The sequence below is a fragment of the Triplophysa rosa genome, linkage group LG2 (genome assembly GCF_024868665.1).
Source record: "Triplophysa rosa linkage group LG2, Trosa_1v2, whole genome shotgun sequence".
Taxonomy (NCBI): domain Eukaryota; kingdom Metazoa; phylum Chordata; class Actinopteri; order Cypriniformes; family Nemacheilidae; genus Triplophysa; species Triplophysa rosa.
Window position 1 is genome coordinate 23,505,341 of NC_079891.1, and position 19,392 is coordinate 23,524,732.

General features: G+C 41.4%; 3 protein-coding genes across 4 annotated transcripts in view; 1 reads left to right on the plus strand and 2 right to left on the minus strand.

Annotated features, from left to right (window-relative positions):
• Positions 1–2,555, minus strand: part of zzef1 (zinc finger, ZZ-type with EF hand domain 1) — a 39,758-nt gene extending 37,203 nt beyond the window's left edge. Inside the window, 2 exon segments of the mRNA XM_057356375.1 lie at positions 171–315; positions 1,903–2,555. Of these exon segments, the coding sequence (XP_057212358.1) occupies positions 171–315; positions 1,903–2,340 (583 nt within the window). The 5' untranslated portion in view covers positions 2,341–2,555.
• Positions 2,556–2,666: 111 nt separating this feature from the next.
• LOC130567916 (neuferricin) lies at positions 2,667–4,041 on the plus strand. The gene is made up of 4 exons (XM_057356432.1): positions 2,667–3,148; positions 3,231–3,371; positions 3,473–3,659; positions 3,735–4,041. Exons 1-4 carry the CDS (start codon positions 2,851–2,853, stop codon positions 3,910–3,912), a joined length of 804 nt encoding a protein of 267 aa, XP_057212415.1. The 5' UTR covers positions 2,667–2,850; the 3' UTR covers positions 3,913–4,041.
• Positions 4,042–4,072: 31 nt separating this feature from the next.
• ankfy1 (ankyrin repeat and FYVE domain containing 1) lies at positions 4,073–19,275 on the minus strand. 2 transcript variants are annotated; one of them, XM_057356398.1, is made up of 25 exons: positions 19,195–19,275; positions 15,036–15,240; positions 14,509–14,627; positions 12,938–13,073; positions 12,713–12,836; positions 12,031–12,180; positions 11,411–11,576; positions 11,033–11,237; positions 10,869–10,937; positions 10,587–10,786; positions 10,407–10,504; positions 9,990–10,200; positions 9,632–9,730; positions 9,359–9,512; positions 9,051–9,219; positions 8,805–8,923; positions 8,273–8,429; positions 7,979–8,179; positions 7,662–7,838; positions 7,001–7,148; positions 6,801–6,891; positions 6,510–6,634; positions 6,245–6,391; positions 6,059–6,149; positions 4,073–5,934 (listed from the first exon to the last, which is right to left on the minus strand). In XM_057356398.1, exons 1-25 carry the CDS (start codon positions 19,235–19,237, stop codon positions 5,802–5,804), a joined length of 3,537 nt encoding a protein of 1,178 aa, XP_057212381.1. In that variant the 5' UTR covers positions 19,238–19,275; the 3' UTR covers positions 4,073–5,801. The 2 variants fall into 2 exon arrangements, with proteins under 2 accessions (XP_057212381.1, XP_057212371.1); XM_057356388.1 differs by lacking the exon at positions 19,195–19,275 and adding an exon at positions 17,334–17,382.
• Positions 19,276–19,392: the final 117 nt, after the last annotated feature.

Here is a 19,392-nt window from a genome sequence, read left to right on the forward strand (position 1 = left end):
AGCGTGGAGGGGACAGAAATTAGGTACAACAAAACATATAATTGTCTATAACTTGCATAATTACAACAGTGAATTTCCACTCATGCTGCCAAGAACATGAATGTTAGCCTCCAAATTGAGGAGAAACATTGAAATCAGTAATCATTTTCATGCCCGCTCCGCTCCCCCACCTGGTGTCAGAGAGCATGCCTGGAGCTGCCTGATCACATGACTGAGTTCTCCCTGCAGATTGGCTCCATTGGAGTTCTTCAGTACCATCAGCATGTTCTCCACATCAACAATTCCATCGCCCTCAGCATCAAACTGACCAAAGGCCTGTACAACACAAGTTACAAAAGTTAAATTTTTTGTCTGTGCATCCTGTGGTACAAATATCAGGTAGCACATATATGGGAAAAGACACAAAAAATCAAAAGGAGGTTGTGACAAAGATAAAACCAACAGTCGCTGTTGGCATCTATAGCTCCATCTGATTGGCTGACTATTCTACCAAACACACAAGTCAGCATTCAATTCATTTGAAAAGCAAATGAAAGAGTCATGCTTAAAGCAGTGAAGCCTTTTTAAGAAGCTTATAATACAAGGCAATACAGAAAACAAACAGGTACCATAGTGCAACTATGTGCTTTGAGCAAGGTACCATGGAAAATGCCCTAATGGAAAAAATATAGAAATCCTAATGGATTTAAAGGGATAGTTCACCCAAAAATAAAAAATGATGTCATAATTTATTCACTCTCATGCCGTATACAAATCCTGTATATGACTCTTCCTTCTGTGGAACACAAAAGATTATATTTTGAGAAAGGAGGCTTTGTGTCCATGGAAGTCAATGGGGTCCAATACTGTATGGGTTCTAAGATGAAAAAGAACAACAAACAGATTTGGAATGACATGAGGGTGAGTAAACGATAAAATAACTTTCATTATTGCGTCAACTATCCCTTTAACAATGACAATAGGAATTGTATTGGTTTTATTGGAAACTATAGTATAATGGTCTCTGTGAGTCTCTATTGGTGTCTATATGTATTGGTGGGATGTTAGTTGGCGAATTAGAAAAAAACGCCATTGAGTGACCTACTGGAATAAAGCCTAAAACACACAACATCAAGACATTGTAGTTGGTTTAATGGTAAACAGCTTATGGTTCATATCATAATGGCATTTCTAAAAGACACTGTGGTATAAAGACTTATGGTTAACATCTGATATCACCCCAACCATGGACATTTTGTGAGAGTACTGTGAGCCAATCACAGATAACAAATCTATCTAGTATGCTCTTGATATGGATTTCATTTAAAGCATGTTGCTATGTTTGCAACACCTATGCAGCTAATTTCATTGTGTTTACATTAGGCACATGTGAACAAATTAATCAATGCTGTTGATTGTCACAGCACATGAAAACCAGTCAGGCCGGTTTAGTGCCCATGTGTTAACCAAAAATAGGTTAAGGAGCAATATGTTCTGGTCAGTGTAAACAAACCCTTGCAACTGCCGTTTTAAGGGCCACAAAATGAGAAGCTGCCCACAGAGGGTGACACACCTATTATCCCTAGATAGACAGCTAACTTGGTTTTGAGACAGTCAGCAAATAGACTGCAAACATAAAGATTACACAGCATGACCACTGAAATAAATAGACAGAAAGCAGTGGAGTGAATTTGACGACTCTGAGTTGTTTGTCAGTAGTTTTGCAGTACAAAATATGCTGGTTTACGTTAGGCTACCTAACAATTCGCCATTTAAGTAACTTGAAGACTTAAATAGACTAGCAACCTTTTCTTAAGTGCTTTGCTCAAATGTACAACTTTTCAATCTTGTTAAAAATTGGGATACACGACACAGTGCCCACCATGTAATTCATCATCTATATAGGTTCCTGGTTAACGATACCTCTTCGCAATCCTCTCTGGGCGCATCTCTGCTCTCCAGCATCTCGCAGAACTGCTCCAGGGTGACGGACTCCTCTCCGCGGCTCAGCCGCTCCTCCAGCCAGCGCACCAGAGCGCTGTCGTTTCGCGCCAGCACCGACTCTGAAATGGCGACCCACGAGTCGCTCATACGGGCCGCTGCCTCTCTCAGCTTTACCTGCTCTAGCAGAGCTTCGGGGGTGGGGAGACCGTAGCTAGGCGCCGGCATATTCGCGGATCCTCTTCCGCTTCTCCCCGGAGCGGAGCCTCCTCCGCCACCGCCACCGCCTGCACCTCCGCTGCCAGCCCTGGTGCCTGTGGCCGCAGAGGCCGGGCTGCCCTCGGCGAAAACCGGGCTCTCCGTTTCTACATCCTCTTCATCGCCGCTTCCAGCGCCACAGCCGCTCTCTGCGTTCCCCATGCTGTTCTGCGGCCTCGGGCTCTCTGCCGATAGCCTTCAGCCCGGGTTTTAAGTTTTGTTTTAGTGTCTGGTTTGGCCAGTCCAGATTGCTTTGCCAGTCAGCGCGTTCCTCCGCTGTCACTACCGCATTGACGGGCTCCGCCAGCTGACGTCATGTTTGTCAGCAAAAACTTTGGTCCCTTCCGTGTGGTCCGTTGACGCCCGCTGCACTAACACGCCCCCTAGCGTCTCACCTCCAGTATTTACAATGATTCTTTTTGGGTGTTGTGATGTTTATGTGTTTATTTATTTTTAATGCAGCACGGCAAACAAATAAATTAGATTTTAACTCAAATAAACGGGGATACATCATACTACACAGCTCAAAATTAAATGACTTCCGTAAGATGTGTGCGCATGCGCATTCCGAAAACATATGATGCACGATGTGATGATGATGTCCGGAACGTCTGGTCTTTTTATTTTAAATGCTGACTGCCTGGTGTCTTGCCGGAATACATTGTATACACAATGTTGAAATATTTAATACCTCTTGTTTCAGTAGTCTTGGCTGTGTGGACGGTGCCCGAGTGGCTCGCATTTCCGATCTATGGCAATGTGGTAAATGTATTGGAGTCGTGGCTGCGGCAGTCGGTCAGTGATCTGTCATCCTTTACACCGGAGCGCATGCTGACCGAAGACGAGCTGTCACTATACAACGGAGAGCCGAACAGTAAGGGATTGTACCTGGCGATCTTAGGACAGGTGTTTGACGTTGAACGTGGGAGGAAACACTACGGACCTGGCGGCGGTTACCATTTCTTTACAGGTTAATTCAATAAACGTATACTGTAAGTGGTGACGTTAAAAGCACTGCTTTGCATTCTCCACTGACTTGTGTGTTTGTTCAGGTAAAGATGCATCGAGGGCGTTTATCACAGGTGATTTCACAGACACCGGCTTATCTAATGACGTCTCAGATTTCTCTGAGCCACAGATTGTGGCGCTTCATGATTGGTTGTCATTTTATCAGAGGGACTACATTCCAGTTGGTGGGTACCACAGCAATTGGGGTTTTTCATCATTATGTGAACTTTAATGTCTGACGTCATCTACTGAATATTTCTCTTTCTGTATGGCCCCTGTGCTGCAGGTAAACTGATAGGCCGGTTCTACGCAGAAACCGGGCAGCCCACTGATGCTCTGCGGCTGGTGGAGTCTGTTTTATCAGATGGGTTGAAGAAAAAGGCTCAGGCTCAGAATGAGATGCAGCTTTACCCATCCTGTAACTCAGAATGGATTGAAGCCAGTGGGGGACGGGTATGGTGCTCTAAAAAGAGGTAACTTTCTTTCTATATCTGCTGTCCTGTGTACATCTGTCATTGGATATAACAAGTGTTTTTGATTTTCTCTAGCGGTGGTATTCACAGAGACTGGGTCGGAGTACCCAGAATGCTCTTCACCCCTGGATCCGGCCACTCCCGATGCGTGTGTATCCAACCATCCAATCCAATCCATTCCGAGAACCGGAACCTGAGAGAATACAAGGACTGTCCTCCTCACTTAGACTCTTGTCGTATCACCAAAGACTGAATTTCTAGCTTTGTCACTCTCCAAGAGCTGCTCGATTGGTTTGGGTTTTAAAAACCATCACCTTGTTATGAATTATCAAAGCAGGTGTAATGCTAAAATGAACAATGCTGTTCTTATTTAAATAGCAATTTACAATGTAAGTAATTGTTTATTAAATAAGACGACAATTTTATACTTTTTTTAGTTGTCCTTTATGTAAAGTTGTCCTCCCTTTCTTGAAAAGGATACTAGAGGCGGCGACAGGCTAAATATCTGAGCATACAGATACCATACAATGTGCAGAAAAGATTAAACAGAGGCCAAAGTTTAAGTTTGTCACATAGACAAAAGCACAACCTGCATTAAGTACAAAACAGTTGTAGTGGTCAAAAATATTATACATATATCTGTACAATTGAACAATACCATAACAGTCTGTGGACTCGGCCCTCCAAACAAACAAACAAAAAATATTTTGAAATATGATCATAAAAAATGAATTTGATAAAGTGCACCGGTTAAGCATGGGAATAAAAAGCATTTAAAATGTGACTTGAGAAAACTTGAAAACAATGACCAAGCAAGCAGCCCCTCAGAGATAGCCTGCCGGGCAAACATTAACTGGAACGTATCCTTTGGTGATCAGAAAATAACAAAACATTATATTGATGCATCGATGACAAACACGCTATAACAAGCAAATTATGTCATGCGTATGCATAGTAAGCATATCACAATTCTGCACTTAAAGGGATAGTTCACCCAAAAATGAAAATTCGCCCATTTATTCACCACCATGTGGTTCAACACCTGCATATGATTCTTTCTTTAGTAGACACAAAAATAGTTTGAGAAATTATTTTGCTTGTGTACATACACAGGAAGTCAATGGGGTTCAATGTTGTTTGATGCCAACGATCTTTAAAATATCTTTTGTGTCCTGCAGAACAAAGAAAGTCACACAGGTTTGACATGATAAGAGTAAATTATGATGTCATTTTTGGGTAAACTATCCCTTTAAAACCTTTGCGTCTCATTTTGAGCATTTCACAATTTTAGTATTACGTAAACACTAATGGATCAGCTAAAATAAAGTCTACTGAATATGCAGATTAATCAATGATTAAATGATCAAGTCAGTACTCGCATAACAAAAGACAGATCACAAGACGGAAAATCTCTCCCCGTTTTAGTGTTTTGATTTGAATCCCGGAGAAAGATACATTTCCTGCGCATTACTTTGCGCAGAGATGGAAATGTGTTCAAAATTTAAGGCGAGACCCTCTGCACAGCATGATTAAGGCTTCACACGAACAAGGCTACCTAAGATCCCTTCATATCCAGCAGCATTTAATACACACACACAACGTGTACTTGGCTCCTTAGACTTCTTTGAAATGATCAAATGATAGAGGTTACATATCTCCCTCCTAAACCAGAGTGTGAAGGTGTAAATCAAAACGAAAAACAACAGCCATGGGGTTATGATGGCAAGAAACATTTCTGATGGAAAATGTGAAGCAATAACTAAATCAATAAGTCCTCATATAGCACGATTAGCCCTCTCTAAAACCTCTATGGTCTCAGCTCATTGTTCTTTCTGTAGTAGTAGATGGTGGTTGTCATCTCATGTGATAGCAGTCTTGGTTTCTGCCACCGACAGCCTGGATAAAAGCTTTAAATCTGAATTCCGTTATGTTTAATCTGTATCCTCAACACATAATAGTTTGCTTCTAAAATTACTGCTAGAACAAACACAGTTATAATTGTATTTTTCCTCTGACAAGAATGGAATGGTTTTGTTCAAGGGCTCTTCCTCTCCCATTTCTTCCACCTCCTGGTTCAGTGCCGGGCCCAGTCTGCAGGTTCATGCCCGGCTTGACTGGTACCCGTCCTTCACTTTTCTCGTGTTAGGACACACCGCCCAATGTCAGCACGTCAAAACAGATGTCACATACACGCACGGGTTTGTTCAGGTCAAATTTGATGATGGGGATCTCCTTTATAGAGCACTTATGGCAGAGCAGACGGCCACAATGGCGGCTATGAGAGAAAAACGATGACAAAATAAAAAACTTTATTAGGTGGAAGAATATAGTATAAAATTGAATTGAAAAATAAAACTGAATTGAATTTTTGTACTCAAGTCAGTAAGATGGCTATGTACCAGTGATGTTTTCTGGTGGTGACTCCAAATTTGGTTGTACATTCGTAGCAGTTTGATCCATCGCACCACGGGGGCTCTTTGGTCAGCATATCTGCACCATTCAAAATGACAAAATGTTGACATATTTTTACAGTCGCTACACACCTACACAAAATGTCTAGGAAACATAAAGCATGAGGCTCTCACCTAGCAGACGAAAAAGAAGCTGCTTGGTGGCAACTTGATAGTTGAAGATGTTGATGCCCTGGTTGTTAGTGACACCAAGTCGAGCTCCAGCCCTCACGATGGCACGGCACAAGTTAGCGTTTCCTTTCATATAGGCTAAAAAAAGAACTGTACGAAGGAGAAAAATGATTTGACAAGCTAGTTTTTATGACGCTATTATTATTTATTTTAGTCGGTTCGTTCATTTATAATCCACATGAAATAAAATAAGTGGTTCTCCACCAACCTGTGTTCCCGTCATTGTCCGGTTTATCCAGGGGATACTCGGGCATGCATTCCAAAAACAGCTCAAAGATGGCTGCCGCGTTCTCTTTCCCATACTGGCCGAGGACGTGCATGGGTGATTGACCTCTAGAGAAATAAAAACAGGACAATTCTATTCAGATTAGTGATAGATCAATGTACTATAGAACAGGCCAGGATTAGTAAACGACATGACTGCTTATATTTTGTAGATTTGTAATTATATATTTTGTATGTAAGTGTAGAGTGAGACTTGGGATGTTCAAGTCCTGACCTGAGATTGTATGCCTCTGCATCTATGTTGGACTCGGTAAGAAGAGCACGTACATTATTGAGACGCCCCTGCATCACTGCCAGATGGAGTGCTAGTAGGATAAAGAACAGGTCATAAAACTATTTCTGTAAAATTTCACAGATTTACACTGACTACACGGACACATTTCACAGAAATCTGAGTTTAGCATTGAAGGCTACCGTTGTTTCCATTCTCATCAACGGCGGCGAAGTCAACTCCGTTCTCGATCAGGACAGAGCAGATTGTGGACAGATCCTGTTGTGCAGCAAGATGCAGTGCTGTCTGTCGATGTTTGGTTAGTTCGTTCACTTTAGCACCAGCCAGGAGCTACAAACCAAAAGATCAGAGAATACGTAAAGGCGTTTTAGTACTTTACCATAGTCAAAATAATCTTCCATTCATAAATGCTAAATCACCAGGGTTCGAAGGTTAAACCGAAAATGTAGTGGGTATAGAGCTTTATGCAGTCTATTGTGGGTAACACAGACTCATGACCCAAACTTCTTTTAAAGGGATAGGTTACCCAAAAATTCTGTCATCATTTACTTACCCTCTTGTCATTTCAAACCTGTATGACTTTCTTTCTTCTGCAGAACACAAAAGAAGATATTTTAAAGAACGTTGGTAACCAGACAACATTGGCCCCACTTGACATCCATTGTATAGACACAAAACCATGGAGACATTTCTCAAAATCAGTCATACACAGGTTTTGAACCACATAAGAGTGAATAAACGATGACAGAATGATCATTTTTGGGGTGAACTATCCCATTACACAAGCGGCCACACACATCTAACATAAGCTTCCTGTAGTATGTACTGTCTGTTGTACTTTACCAGGTTTCTGACGATGATCTCAGATCCTGCTTGCACGGCCAGGTGCAGCGGCGTGAGTTTGGCACTGTCCTGAACTCTAGAGTTGACGTTGGCCTGTACACTGATGAGGAAGAGCACGCTCTCTATGTCCGAGCTCTGAACGGCACAGTGCAGGAAATTCCGCCCTTTGTTGTCCACCTAGTTGTTTAGCACCAACAAAGAATGTGGATCAGGAACAAAATCCAAGGAAATCATCTTACAAATAAATGAAGCGCTCGCACAGACCTCCAACTCTTTGATAGCAACATTCTTACGGTAGTCTGTATGTGCGCACACACCTGTTCGGCAGCACCGGGTTCTCTCTTGAGAATAGCTTCAGCGGCTTTGTTATTCTTGTGGGTCATGGCACAGGCAAACGGTGTCATGCCCTGTCTGTCTCGAATGTTCAGACGGATCTCAGGGTGGGAGATGAGCAGCTGGATGATGACGCTGTGCTGGTTGCTGATGGCGATGTGGATGGGAGCACGGCCCTCTGAATCCTGCATCCAAAGAAATACACAGCAGTTGTCAGAGAGGAAGGACAAAGAATTATAGTGAGGTGCTGCATCTGTCTGTGGTAAATCTGTATAGACCTGTGCATTCACATTGGCTCCAAACTCCAGAAGGCACTGTGCCACCTCCTCCAGACCCCAGGATGCAGCCAGATGCAAAGGGGTCTGTTCGTCCCTCGCCTCTTCATCTCCCTCACCATTAGGACCGGGCCTCCTGGGGCTGTTTACGTCACAGCCACTGGAAACACACACAAAAAAACAGTTGTGGCCTAGTGGTTAGACAGTCGGACTCGTAACCAGAAGGTCACCAGTTCGACTCTCAGGGCCAGCAGGTAGCGAATGACGTGCTATTGAGCAAGGCACCTAACCCCCATTTGCTCTCCGGGAGCTGCAGTGATAGCTGCCCACTGCTCCGGGTGTGTGTGTGTTCAAGACTTACTAGATGGGTTGAATGCAAAGGTCACATTTCGGTTATGGGTCACCCTAACTTACAAATAGGTCACTTTTTTTCACTTTCACCAAGGTTGGTCTCATTGGACGATCGTATCATTATAAACGGTGATATCACACACAAGCAAAAAACACTGCTGAGGTTTAGTTGAAGAATACAAACCTGCGTACGAGGAAGCAAGCAGAAACCTCATTGTTCTCATCAATGGCTCTATGGAGTAGAGTCTGCTGACATCCTCCAGGCCCTGAACTCCAGCAGGTCGCATCACAGCCGTGTCTGACCTAATCCAAAAAACGTGAAATCAACCCATAATAAACCTGAATGATTAAACAAGTGACAGAAGAATCTACTCTTACGAAACTTGACTATTTAGGTTAAGTTCATCCAAAAACTAAATTCAGTTCTCACCAGTGTGGAGGCGATGTCTTCCAGACCCTTTTCCAGAGCCAACCAGAGGGGAGGATGACCCTTCTCGTCCACCACCGACATATCGGCTCCTCTGGTGCAGATGGCATCCACCACCAATGGGAGCTGGTTACTTATGGCCAACTGTAGGGCCGTCTGCCCTTCCTGTGTCCTGGAAGAAAACAGCGGGCATGTGTTATTTGTGGTGTTCTCAAGCTGGGTCATGAGTTCAACAACCAGGTAACACATATACTGAAAAAATGCATACAATTGTCAATTATATACAAGTTATCGCAAACCGCATGTAGTACCTGACATTGATATCTGCTTGGTGCTCTAGCAGGAAGAGGGCGCTCTTGCTGTCCTGTCTCCTAATGGCCATGTGCAGTAGTGTCTGTCCATCAGACATGGTGTCATTTATAGCTGCTCCAGAACCCAGAAGCTGTGCAGCAATAGTGTGCATACCTGTCAATGTAAGACGGGTAAAAGAAAAATACAACATAAGATGTAAGAAACAAGTGTCATTGTACATATGCACTGGACGTATCTGCTAAAAAATATTTTTATCAATGAGCAAAACTTACCAGTCCAGAGCGCAAGACCTAGAACAGTGTGATCCATGGAGTCTTTGAGACTGAAGTCTTGGATGATCTGCAGGTTGTTGGTGGCATGTAGTGCATTGGCTGTTAGAGATAAAGGACAGTTATGAGTGACAAGAGAATGAACTTTTTAGAAAAAAAAGTACTATTATGATATTGTGGTACAGTACAGATGGTCATATCGTGGTATTTGATAAGTATTCAATTGTACTAAAAATTAATGTAATAATAGTTTTTCATGCTACGTTCAGGAATGCTCTCCAAAAAGCATATAGTGCTATAAAAAATGATATTATAGTGCTATGATACATTCAATAACACAATATTGTTGACACTCACTCACCTTTCTGCTCTAGTATGACAGACACCACATCAGGGTTGTTGTGAACGATGGCCAGGTGGAGTGGGCTCTGCAGGGAGACTCCTTGGCTCTTCTCTCCTCCGTCAGGCAGCGGGCTTTCGGTCTGCAGGTTAGGATTGGCACCCTGCTGGAGCAACTCTGCTGTCAGCCCCGCCAGCCCACAGCGACACGCTGTATGAAGCGGGGTCTCACCCTAAAATGTCAAATTGTGACAAGAGATAAGTAAAGGGTAAATAATAGATAAAGTTCTAACACATCCTCTATAGATTTCATAGTTTTACTAAAAGCATATAAAGAGGAAAATAGCAATAGTGTCTAAACGTTTAAATGGTGGGACAATTTTTATTCAACATAATTTCTTTCTAATCCAATTTCTAACTTCTAAATCATGAGACTCACCCATTTGTTAGTGTGATTGACTTTAGCTCCATGTGTGGCCAGAAAGATGGTTGCTGCTTCGCTTCCCGCAATAGCAGCTCTCTGCATGAGGCAGTTCCCTGAGAAGACGCCACCATTAGTCATTTGATCAGGGAACGCACCTCTAGATGCATTTTCTTTTTACAAGAATCTGTATGGTACCTTTGGAGTCTGGAGCGTCAGGATTGCTTCCTCTCTGTATGAGCCGGGCTGCAAAGCTGTTCTCATCAAATGACGTTCCATTCACAACGGGAGCCTCATCCTCGAAAGGGTTCACGGAGGGGTCAGAGGCCACGGTGATATACTGCAGGGCCAACCACAGTGCGGTGCTGCCTTCATGATCCTTCAACTCCAGATCCAAACTGAGCAGAAGGAGAAATATTACATACCAGAATGTTTTCAGTGCGAAAGTCACGAAAAAGAGAAAAACATTTTTGAACTTACTGTTTGCACTGAAGGAGCTGGTTAAAGACGGGCTCATTTCCAGACACCACAGCCTCATGTAAAGGCGTTCTGATATAGATTGCGTTAAAAACAGTTAACAAATATTCAACTAAAAAGACATCAGTGCAGAAGCAACATGTGATGCAATGAATTTGTTTACTCACCGTCCTTTGCTGTTTTGCATGTTTGGGTTAGCTCCTGCTTTGAGCAGAGCCTCGGCGATGCGGGCCATGCCAGCCATGACTTCTCCGCTGTGTTTTTTAGGGCTGAAGGAGCAGACCAGGTGCAGAGGTGTCTCCACTGCCCCCACCGTGGCTGCGTTCACCTGCGCGGAGTGACGGATCAGAAACGTGGAGGCAAATTCATCCCCTAAGCAGCCAAAGAGAAAAAGAAACGGGACAGAGAAAGTATTTCGCTTTTTGAAACAAATAGCACCTGAAAGATTTGTGAGAGCACTTTTAATTTAAAAAATCTCATAGAAACGTAATGGGTAATGCAACTTTTAGTGTCAAAATTAGTTCAGATATAAATTCACCAGGCACCTCTCTGGATAGCTTTGTGTAGAAGACTCCAGCCACTCTGGTCCACCATGTCTACATCTGCCTTGTTGTTAACCAGTGTGGTGGCGATGCTCTCCAGTTTCTTGGACAGAGCCAGATCCAGCGCCAAGTCGCCATTATTGTCCAGTTCGTTCAGCTTTCCAGGTAACTATGGTTAAAAAAGAGATCCCATTAGTCCATTTCAATAAACAAGCTTATCTGTTAAGGTAAATGAAATGAAAATTCTGTCATGAATTACTCGCTCTCTAGTTGTTCCAAACCTGTATGGATGAATACTTGTAACCAAACAGTTCTTGGACCCCATTGACTACCATAGTAGGAAAAATGACAATGGTAGTCAAAAGTGCCCCAGAACTGTTTGCTGTCCTACATTTTTCAAATTATCTTCTTTTGTGTTCAAAAATATTAAAAAGTAATTTTCCTACTATAGTAGTCAATGGTGTTCCAGAACTGTTTGGTAACAAGCATTCTTCCAAATATCTTCCTCTATGTTCATCAGTACAAATACATTTATACAGATTTGGAACAACTCAAAGGTGAGTAAATGATTCCTTTAAAAACGCAGTTTATTTCAAAATGCTATTTCAGTCCTGGCTTTTTACCTGGGCGTCCATCTCTATTAGATAAAGAAAAACCACATCTTCTCTTTCCACTTTAATAGCTTTATGAAGGGGGTACTCTGTTTTGGATTTGATCATCTTATAGAGCAACTGAGCATCCATGGTACTAAAGTCCTCTTTTCGAAGGTCGTCCTGTTTAAGAGATGGTGGACAAGAAAAAACAGAAAGTATGAGATTAATTAGCTCATGCTGATATCTATATTCATACACATACACTTGAAAGACAAAAAGTCTCCCACAAGCCTTTGCTCCTTCAAAACAGCAGGTGACTATATCAAGGTCTTGCTCGAGGTCTGCTAAGCTCATATTGATGCATTTGGTTCACTCAGCAGAAAGACATCCTTTACAATCCCAGTCATAAACATAACCTTGAGAATAAATCATTGCTCTTTGGGGATTTATGAGTCATAAAGCAGGTCCCAATCATGAAGGAGAGTCGACTGAGAAAGTATGTTTTACACAAACAAGTTTACTTTCTGTATTTGTCGCGTCTTGCCACATCCAGTGTGTTCAAACTCACTGATTATAACGGTTCTACTGTGTTTTGCCGTGTCACACCGCATCCTATGTTAGCTTACTAAGACTTACGACAGTATAGATATGTCTGTTCCTGTCTAAGTCTGAAGAGTCTATTGAAGATGATGACTCTGTTCATGTGACTCACCCAGTGACTGGCAATGATCTCTCCACAATAGTTCATCAATGTCGTGGCGTCCAGCTCTTCAGCGGTCTGGTAAAATCTGATACAGTTCCTCACATTCACTGATGACATCACACCTTTCTCACATCTGCATTTGAAAACAATCGGTTTAGAGTTCACTGTGCACTTTAATCCTCAATCATGAAACATTCACCCAGTCATATGTGTTGATAAAAAGTGTGTTCCCACCTTTCTCTCAAGAGCTGGAGCTGAAAGCGGTTAGCTAACTTCATCAGGTTGATAAGGAAACCATCATCCCCGTTCAACTCAAGATCATCTGTGTACGCCCATCGCAGCATCGCCATAGCGACTTCTGGTTTGGCCTCTAGGAAGTGAAACAGAAACGACAGATTGGATGGCACAGATTCATAGAAAACAATGTTAGCAACTGTAAGTTATTACAGTAGAGAAAACTAGTTCATTTTGAGGTTTTTTGCGCTATTTTTACTTTCTGGGTTTAAAATCTTCATCTGGCCAATGTCAAAGGATGTGATGTGGCGACGTACGATAGTACATTGATGACGGGTCGGTGTCTCATAATTATTCATGAGACTGTGTTTTCTTTTCCAATGAGAAGACATTTCTCTTAATTATTCATGAGTCATGACAGCGCCTGGTGCGTTTCTATCTGACCCTTCAGAGAGAGGCGTTCATGGCACATGATATTAAGCAGAACACTTACCAGGAGTTATTCCGATAACGATATATAAAAGTATATTTTTATTTATACCATGGTCAGTCAGTTTGATTACATTTAAAATTAACTGACAAAATAACCGTCATTTTCACCCGTTTGATCTAAAATTACACTGTAAACATCAATAAAAGCTTTATCTTGGCAAATAACCATGGTATAAGCGGGATAATCCACGGCTAGCCGTGCATTAAAGGATTTTAATGCACGGCTAGCCGTGGATTATCACTTGTGAAATACACTATATGCGGTATAAATCTGGGGGAAGGTAAATAAATCTGAAAGTGATAAATACATGACTGGTGAAATTGTGGCGCACAGAAACAGGTGCGCATGGTCATTGGAGCTCTCGGTGGTCCGGAGCTCATGAGGACCAGTACAGCTGTGTCACATTCTGAACTCAAACAGACGGAGGGGACTTCCGACACTGACGAAAGGGGGTTTCCCGACCAGTGAAATGCGATGGCAAACAAACGGTTGGTAACCCTGCGACAAATGCTAGCGTCTCCCATGCCGGACCGATCGCCGGTTTGAAGCCTGCTCGTCATGGATGCGAGTAAGGCCGGAACAGAAGCAAACTGTTTTACTCAGGAAAGCTTTTTGAAATGGAGACAAGTGGACTTTTGGACTCGCTCATGAAGGCAGTCTGTGTCAGGAATGCGGTACCGTGACCTGAGGACTTTTCCATCAAATGCGGTAACTGTCAAAAGTGGTTTCTGTAATACCGCTGTAGCTTGAAAGTATGGTTCGTGTTATGACAATAGACTGTATAAAACAGGTATTGACTAATATATTTTAAGATATGGAATCGGATCACTTTCTCTCGTGCCCCGCCCACTCCCCCACTCTTCTTCTCACAGCGTTCACGCCCATTTTAGTTGCATTTTTCAAAACAACAGGTAGACTGTAGCTGAAAAGGGTGGGTTTCATGACCCTTTAATGCCAGGCATTTGTTTGTTCAACAGCACTGGCATTTTGTATGAGTGAGAAAGAAAAGCAAACAACACCACAAATACAATATACGTAGATAACCTACTTATTATTAGAGTTCGAAGAAAACTATTACCTGAGAGGTCCAGTTCTGAGGTTGAGGCAAGGTTGGCCAAACTCCAGACCTCACTCCGAGCAGCCAGCACAAATTTATGAGCACTGAGCCTCTTCTCTCCGATCTTCACCTTTAAATCACTAGGAGAGTAATACAAAATTCTCTGTAAAATACACAGTCATTTGATACAATATAATGTGATGTAATGTTTTGTCTCAGAGGGGCACAAAGAGGCCATTCTGTAAACTCATGAGTACACAGTGTAATAAAAGAATTGCAACTATATAACCACTTCTCAACATTAAAGTTTTTTATAACTTTTATATCATTGTGTGAGCAGAAATTAAACTGTACCATATTCAAGAAAAGATCATTATATACAGACAGGATGATTTTTATTTCTGATTATATTCTCTGTATAGCAATGAGAATACCGCACTGCAGAAAGAATACATTTCTGGGTAAAAATCGACATTTCGTTGTAAGATTTACCCAACCTCTGACCTAACTATACTTCACATTTGACATCCGTTCATCCTAGATCTCACCTGTACTGGTCCTGTTGATAGAGGTCAGCCACAATGGCCAGCAGGCGGCTGATGAAGGAGTCGCTGGCCTGGGAGGCGGAGCCTGGAAGAGAGGCCTGGGCAGCCAATATGGAGCACCGCCTCTCCGTTTCCACCAGCTTCTGTTGCATCTTCACATACTCCTGCCTGAGCAGAGCAAGGTGCTTCTGCAATTTCTGCACCTCCTCTGCGGAAATAAAAATGATGCGGTGAAGTGTAAAACCGGTAAAAAATGGGAACAAGCATGTGAGGAAAAAGTGAGGAAAAGACTGAACAGAAAAAGGAGAGAGAAAGAGAAGAGTAAAGGAGTTGGGGATGTGATTGAGATAGACATAAGAAAGATGAATAAGAAGTATGACGAGTCAAGCAAAAGGGAAGCGAAAGAATAGGAAATACCATGAAAGAGAAGGACAAAACCATTTCAAATAACAAATCTGCTGACACAGACAGTGCTGAGCAAATGGAAGAGCGTCCCAAGCAAATACAGATGAGAGACGGATGGGGTGTAAAACATAGATATATTGTGGCACGATAACGATATATCAGAATACAAAAAATACAACATGTATTGAAACACCTCTAATATGTAAAAAAGTAAGACTATTATATAGATGTATGAGCAAAAATCTCTTTAGCATTTCATGTAAAAACTTTCATTTCAACAGGGTCCAATTTACAAGAACCACAAACCCAGGAGTTCACATGTCCTCTTGAGGACAGTTTCATTACACTCAAACCTTAAAATAACAACTTAAAACTTTGTACCATGAATTCAGTAATTCTTCCATTGCCTTGGATCTGTATCTGTTGGATTTTACAGCTTAACCTACATTCCACAACACACCAGCTTCCTTCCTTTCCTCTGAATTTATTTCTGCAGGCGTCTGCCCAGAATGCTGAGGCAACATTTTACACTTGCTCCACATTAGCACAGGAAGATAATAGAATATATCTGACCTTTGTTCAAAATGTTATATATGGGGAAAAAACAATTAAAACCTACAATTTACTCCTAGTGAAAAAAGTCCTGCCCTAGTCATTGCAAACCATTTAGCCTGTGTTGTAGGCAAAGGATTAGCATGCTCTCTGTTTAATATGTGAACCATTTGCCTCTTGCATGGATATAAGAATTGAGATTCCTTAGCAGTCAGCAACACAGAGCTGTCCAAATAGGTCCCATAAAGTGTTTAAAAAGCCAATCAAATGCGAGAAAACCCCAGAGAGCTGTAACCTGCTTAGTGCTTATGTCATCTGCAAGTAGTTACATGAATCAACACCTCATAAATTTCACAATCACATCAACAAGAAATTATGCACTTTCTGAGGAATCAGGAACTTGAGTAAAATTCATGACAAATAATAGGTTTTACAATAGAGATGATACTATTGTATGCAACTGCTACAGCTTGGTGTTACGCACTGAAAAAGATGACAATTAATACAGTAACCTTACGTGAGAAAATTTGCGAAAGCTTCTTACAGTGTTTAAAGGGGTTACAAGCGTTAACAACCACTGATGTAGCTATAGTGTTTTGGTACATTGCGTATGGTTTACAGCTGAGGTGTAAAGATAAAGAAAGGAAATGGCATGAGCTCTGATCAAAAAAGTAACGGTTGCAAGCCTGTTACGAGGTCGCAACTATGCACATTATTTATTCAAACAACATGGCAGATCTTTACATGAATTCATTTATTCTACTAACATTATACACTAACGCTTTAAATAGTTCATTATTTGCCATTTAAATAATTTACATTTAAGTTAGAATAACAAGGTGATTTTATTTCATTGAAGGTGATAAAGACTGATGTTAAAGACTAAAAACGCAAATTATATGCAATAATTAGAAATCGCAGTGCAAAACGAGGATAGAAGATGACAATGTCTGTCTGCTCCAACCAACAATCGTCCTCACAAAATCACGTTGTTGCACGTGCTGTAATAAACGACAAACATCGTGGTAAACACGAGGAACTGGAAGAACATTTTAAAAATAAAAAAGTATTCTGTTTTTGATTTCTTTACATAATACATCAAATCACCCGGCGAATTGTTACTGCCTCCGCCCAGCCCACCACCTGACTTGCAACTAGCTAGTAGGAAAAACATTATCTAAGCATTATTCTTGTTAAACACCGGGCGATGCGATATTTATCTCCAGCTGACCGTGGTAAATACAATTCAATGCAACATTAGGTCTGCTCATCGCGCAGGGAAACAGCGGCTTTACCTCTTAAACAGAAAGGGCGTAAAAGATAAGAAAGAAACCATTCTCATACCTTCCGCCATGTTGGATCCGTGGCTCATCGACTGATATCGCGAGACATCACGGGAGGCTGGTTTTGATTTAGGAGGAGTGTGTGTACTGTGCATAAACAATCGCGCGCTCTCTCTCTCCGCCTGATTTAAAGTTACGTAAATGTTCATTTACAGATCTTAATCAATGGAAATTCTTTAAGATAGCTAAATATACCGCAACAATGGGTGCACCAATTGTACATGTTGTCCTCGATATGCACTTTTCAGTTAATTATATTTTGATAAACATCCAATGTGTGTGCCTTAAATTTGCTTCAGGACATTAAGGTTGCACATTCAAAAATTCTTCAAACCTCTTCTAAAAATAGGAGGACCATGTTGTATACAAGTATCACTGGACCAACTTGATGCTCAATGGCAATCTGAAATGCACATTCATTAAAGTCCCAGTGAAATAAAAAATGCCAATGCCATTTTCTTCATGAAATATTGCAGCTTTTATTAAAAATAGTTTATCGATGTGGGTCATTCTTTTCAAATTTTGTGTGCCCTTATAATATTTAGTTAAAATGTGAATGACGTATGTTAGACGGCTTGGGCGACGCATCCGTTAACTCCTCCCCTTCAACTGTCAGTCTGCTGCCAGTTCCATTTCAAAATGCAACAGCTGTTTTTATACATCCAATCAAATCGCAGAGAAAGACGAAAGCCACGCCCACAATTGTATCATTAGAAATTCCATTTCACTCGAAAATGCGTCAAAATACGGAAGTAAAAACAATCGCAACTTTCGGTTCACGGGGACTTTAAAAGCATCTGTTTAACACTTCATGTTGACTAATCTCTCTTTAATCTTAACAGACATATTTAAAACCCCACAAAACACACAAATACACTCAGTGAATTATATAAAAGCCAGGTCTTGATGCATTAAAAAAAGGGATACAACCACATTAACGGTTATGCTTGTATCGGTGGTGAATATGCACTAAAATCATTAAACATTTGTGTGGATGGCAACACTTTGAAAGCTCTTTCAAAAACAGAACAGACAGCACACTCAAACAAATATTGAAAAAAATTTATATTTTAGAAGAACTCACTAGAGGTGACAATTTCCATAACATGAAAAATATACATCGGTATTTTGTCTTTGTACATTAGGCAAAAGAACTGCAGTAGTATGTCAGAGCCAGAATAAAATTAACCAGAGAAGTAAAGATTGTAGGAGAGAGGGGATACAGGCATGCGCGCGCGTGCGTGTGCACACACACACACACACCGCCTAACAATCATGCTTATTTTCTCAAACACACGCTCATACATACACGCGCACTCAGTCGAAATCACAGAAACCTACATTTAAAGCATGGCTAAGAAACCTATCAAAGACTCCACAGAAAGAAGAAAAAAAAGGGAAAACCTATGCAAGCTTCTTACCAGAAATCCAATTTTAACATGTCCATACTCAAGTGGGCAAAACAGAGTTATTGCTACACCAAACAAAAAGAGATATTCAAAATGCTGGTACAAGTATTATGGGAAAAGACTCACATATGCACATAAGCTTTAGAGGATTCTGAGAAGTTCCTCCCTTTAGCTCCTGTTTGATGCAGGGCATGTAACAAGCCAAGCAATAGAATTGGAGGCACTTTTGAAAACTAAACATAACTTAAAACATGCAAAAAAATCACATCTGATGGGTTTCCTTGCCACTGCCTCCTCACTTCAAAAACAGAAAAAGGAAAAAATCAGAGCCCGACACTCAGAATGCAGTCATCCTTTGTATTAGAGCACTCCCCCCAACCCATTTAAAACCAAATCAGAGAAATACCTAATCGATTAGAAAATGACCATGCTTTACAGCTATTTATTTTATACCTGAAGTGTCCCGAGTGAGAAAGCCATCCAACATGACGAGCATGCTTCATAATTTCTGATGGTAGCTTAACCCTGCCTTCCCCATCCTACAACTGGATCAAATCTGAGTGAGAAATGCAGAACTTTAGTTCAATCTGACAGGTGAGTGTATGAGGCCGCTCACAGCTGTAACAGATCTGATGGACTCATGAATGTGAG

What these genes read in the sequence shown, in the direction of transcription:
- LOC130567916 (XM_057356432.1), top strand. Translation starts at nt 2,851, where the DNA reads ATGTTGAAATATTTAATACCTCTTGTTTCAGTAGTCTTGGCTGTGTGG. An exon ending in CGGTTACCATTTCTTTACAG is followed by an intron (nt 3,149 to 3,230) that starts GTTAATTCAATA and finishes GTGTTTGTTCAG; the next exon opens with GTAAAGATGCATCGAGGGCG. An exon ending in GAGGGACTACATTCCAGTTG is followed by an intron (nt 3,372 to 3,472) that starts GTGGGTACCACA and finishes CCTGTGCTGCAG; the next exon opens with GTAAACTGATAGGCCGGTTC.
- ankfy1 (XM_057356398.1), bottom strand. Translation starts at nt 19,237, where the DNA reads ATGCTCGTCATGTTGGATGGCTTTCTCACTCGGGACACTTCAG. An exon ending in ATGCAAAACAGCAAAGGACG is followed by an intron (nt 10,938 to 11,032) that starts GTGAGTAAACAA and finishes AATCTATATCAG; the next exon opens with AACGCCTTTACATGAGGCTG. An exon ending in GCAGAGGCATACAATCTCAG is followed by an intron (nt 6,635 to 6,800) that starts GTCAGGACTTGA and finishes TTATTTCTCTAG; the next exon opens with AGGTCAATCACCCATGCACG.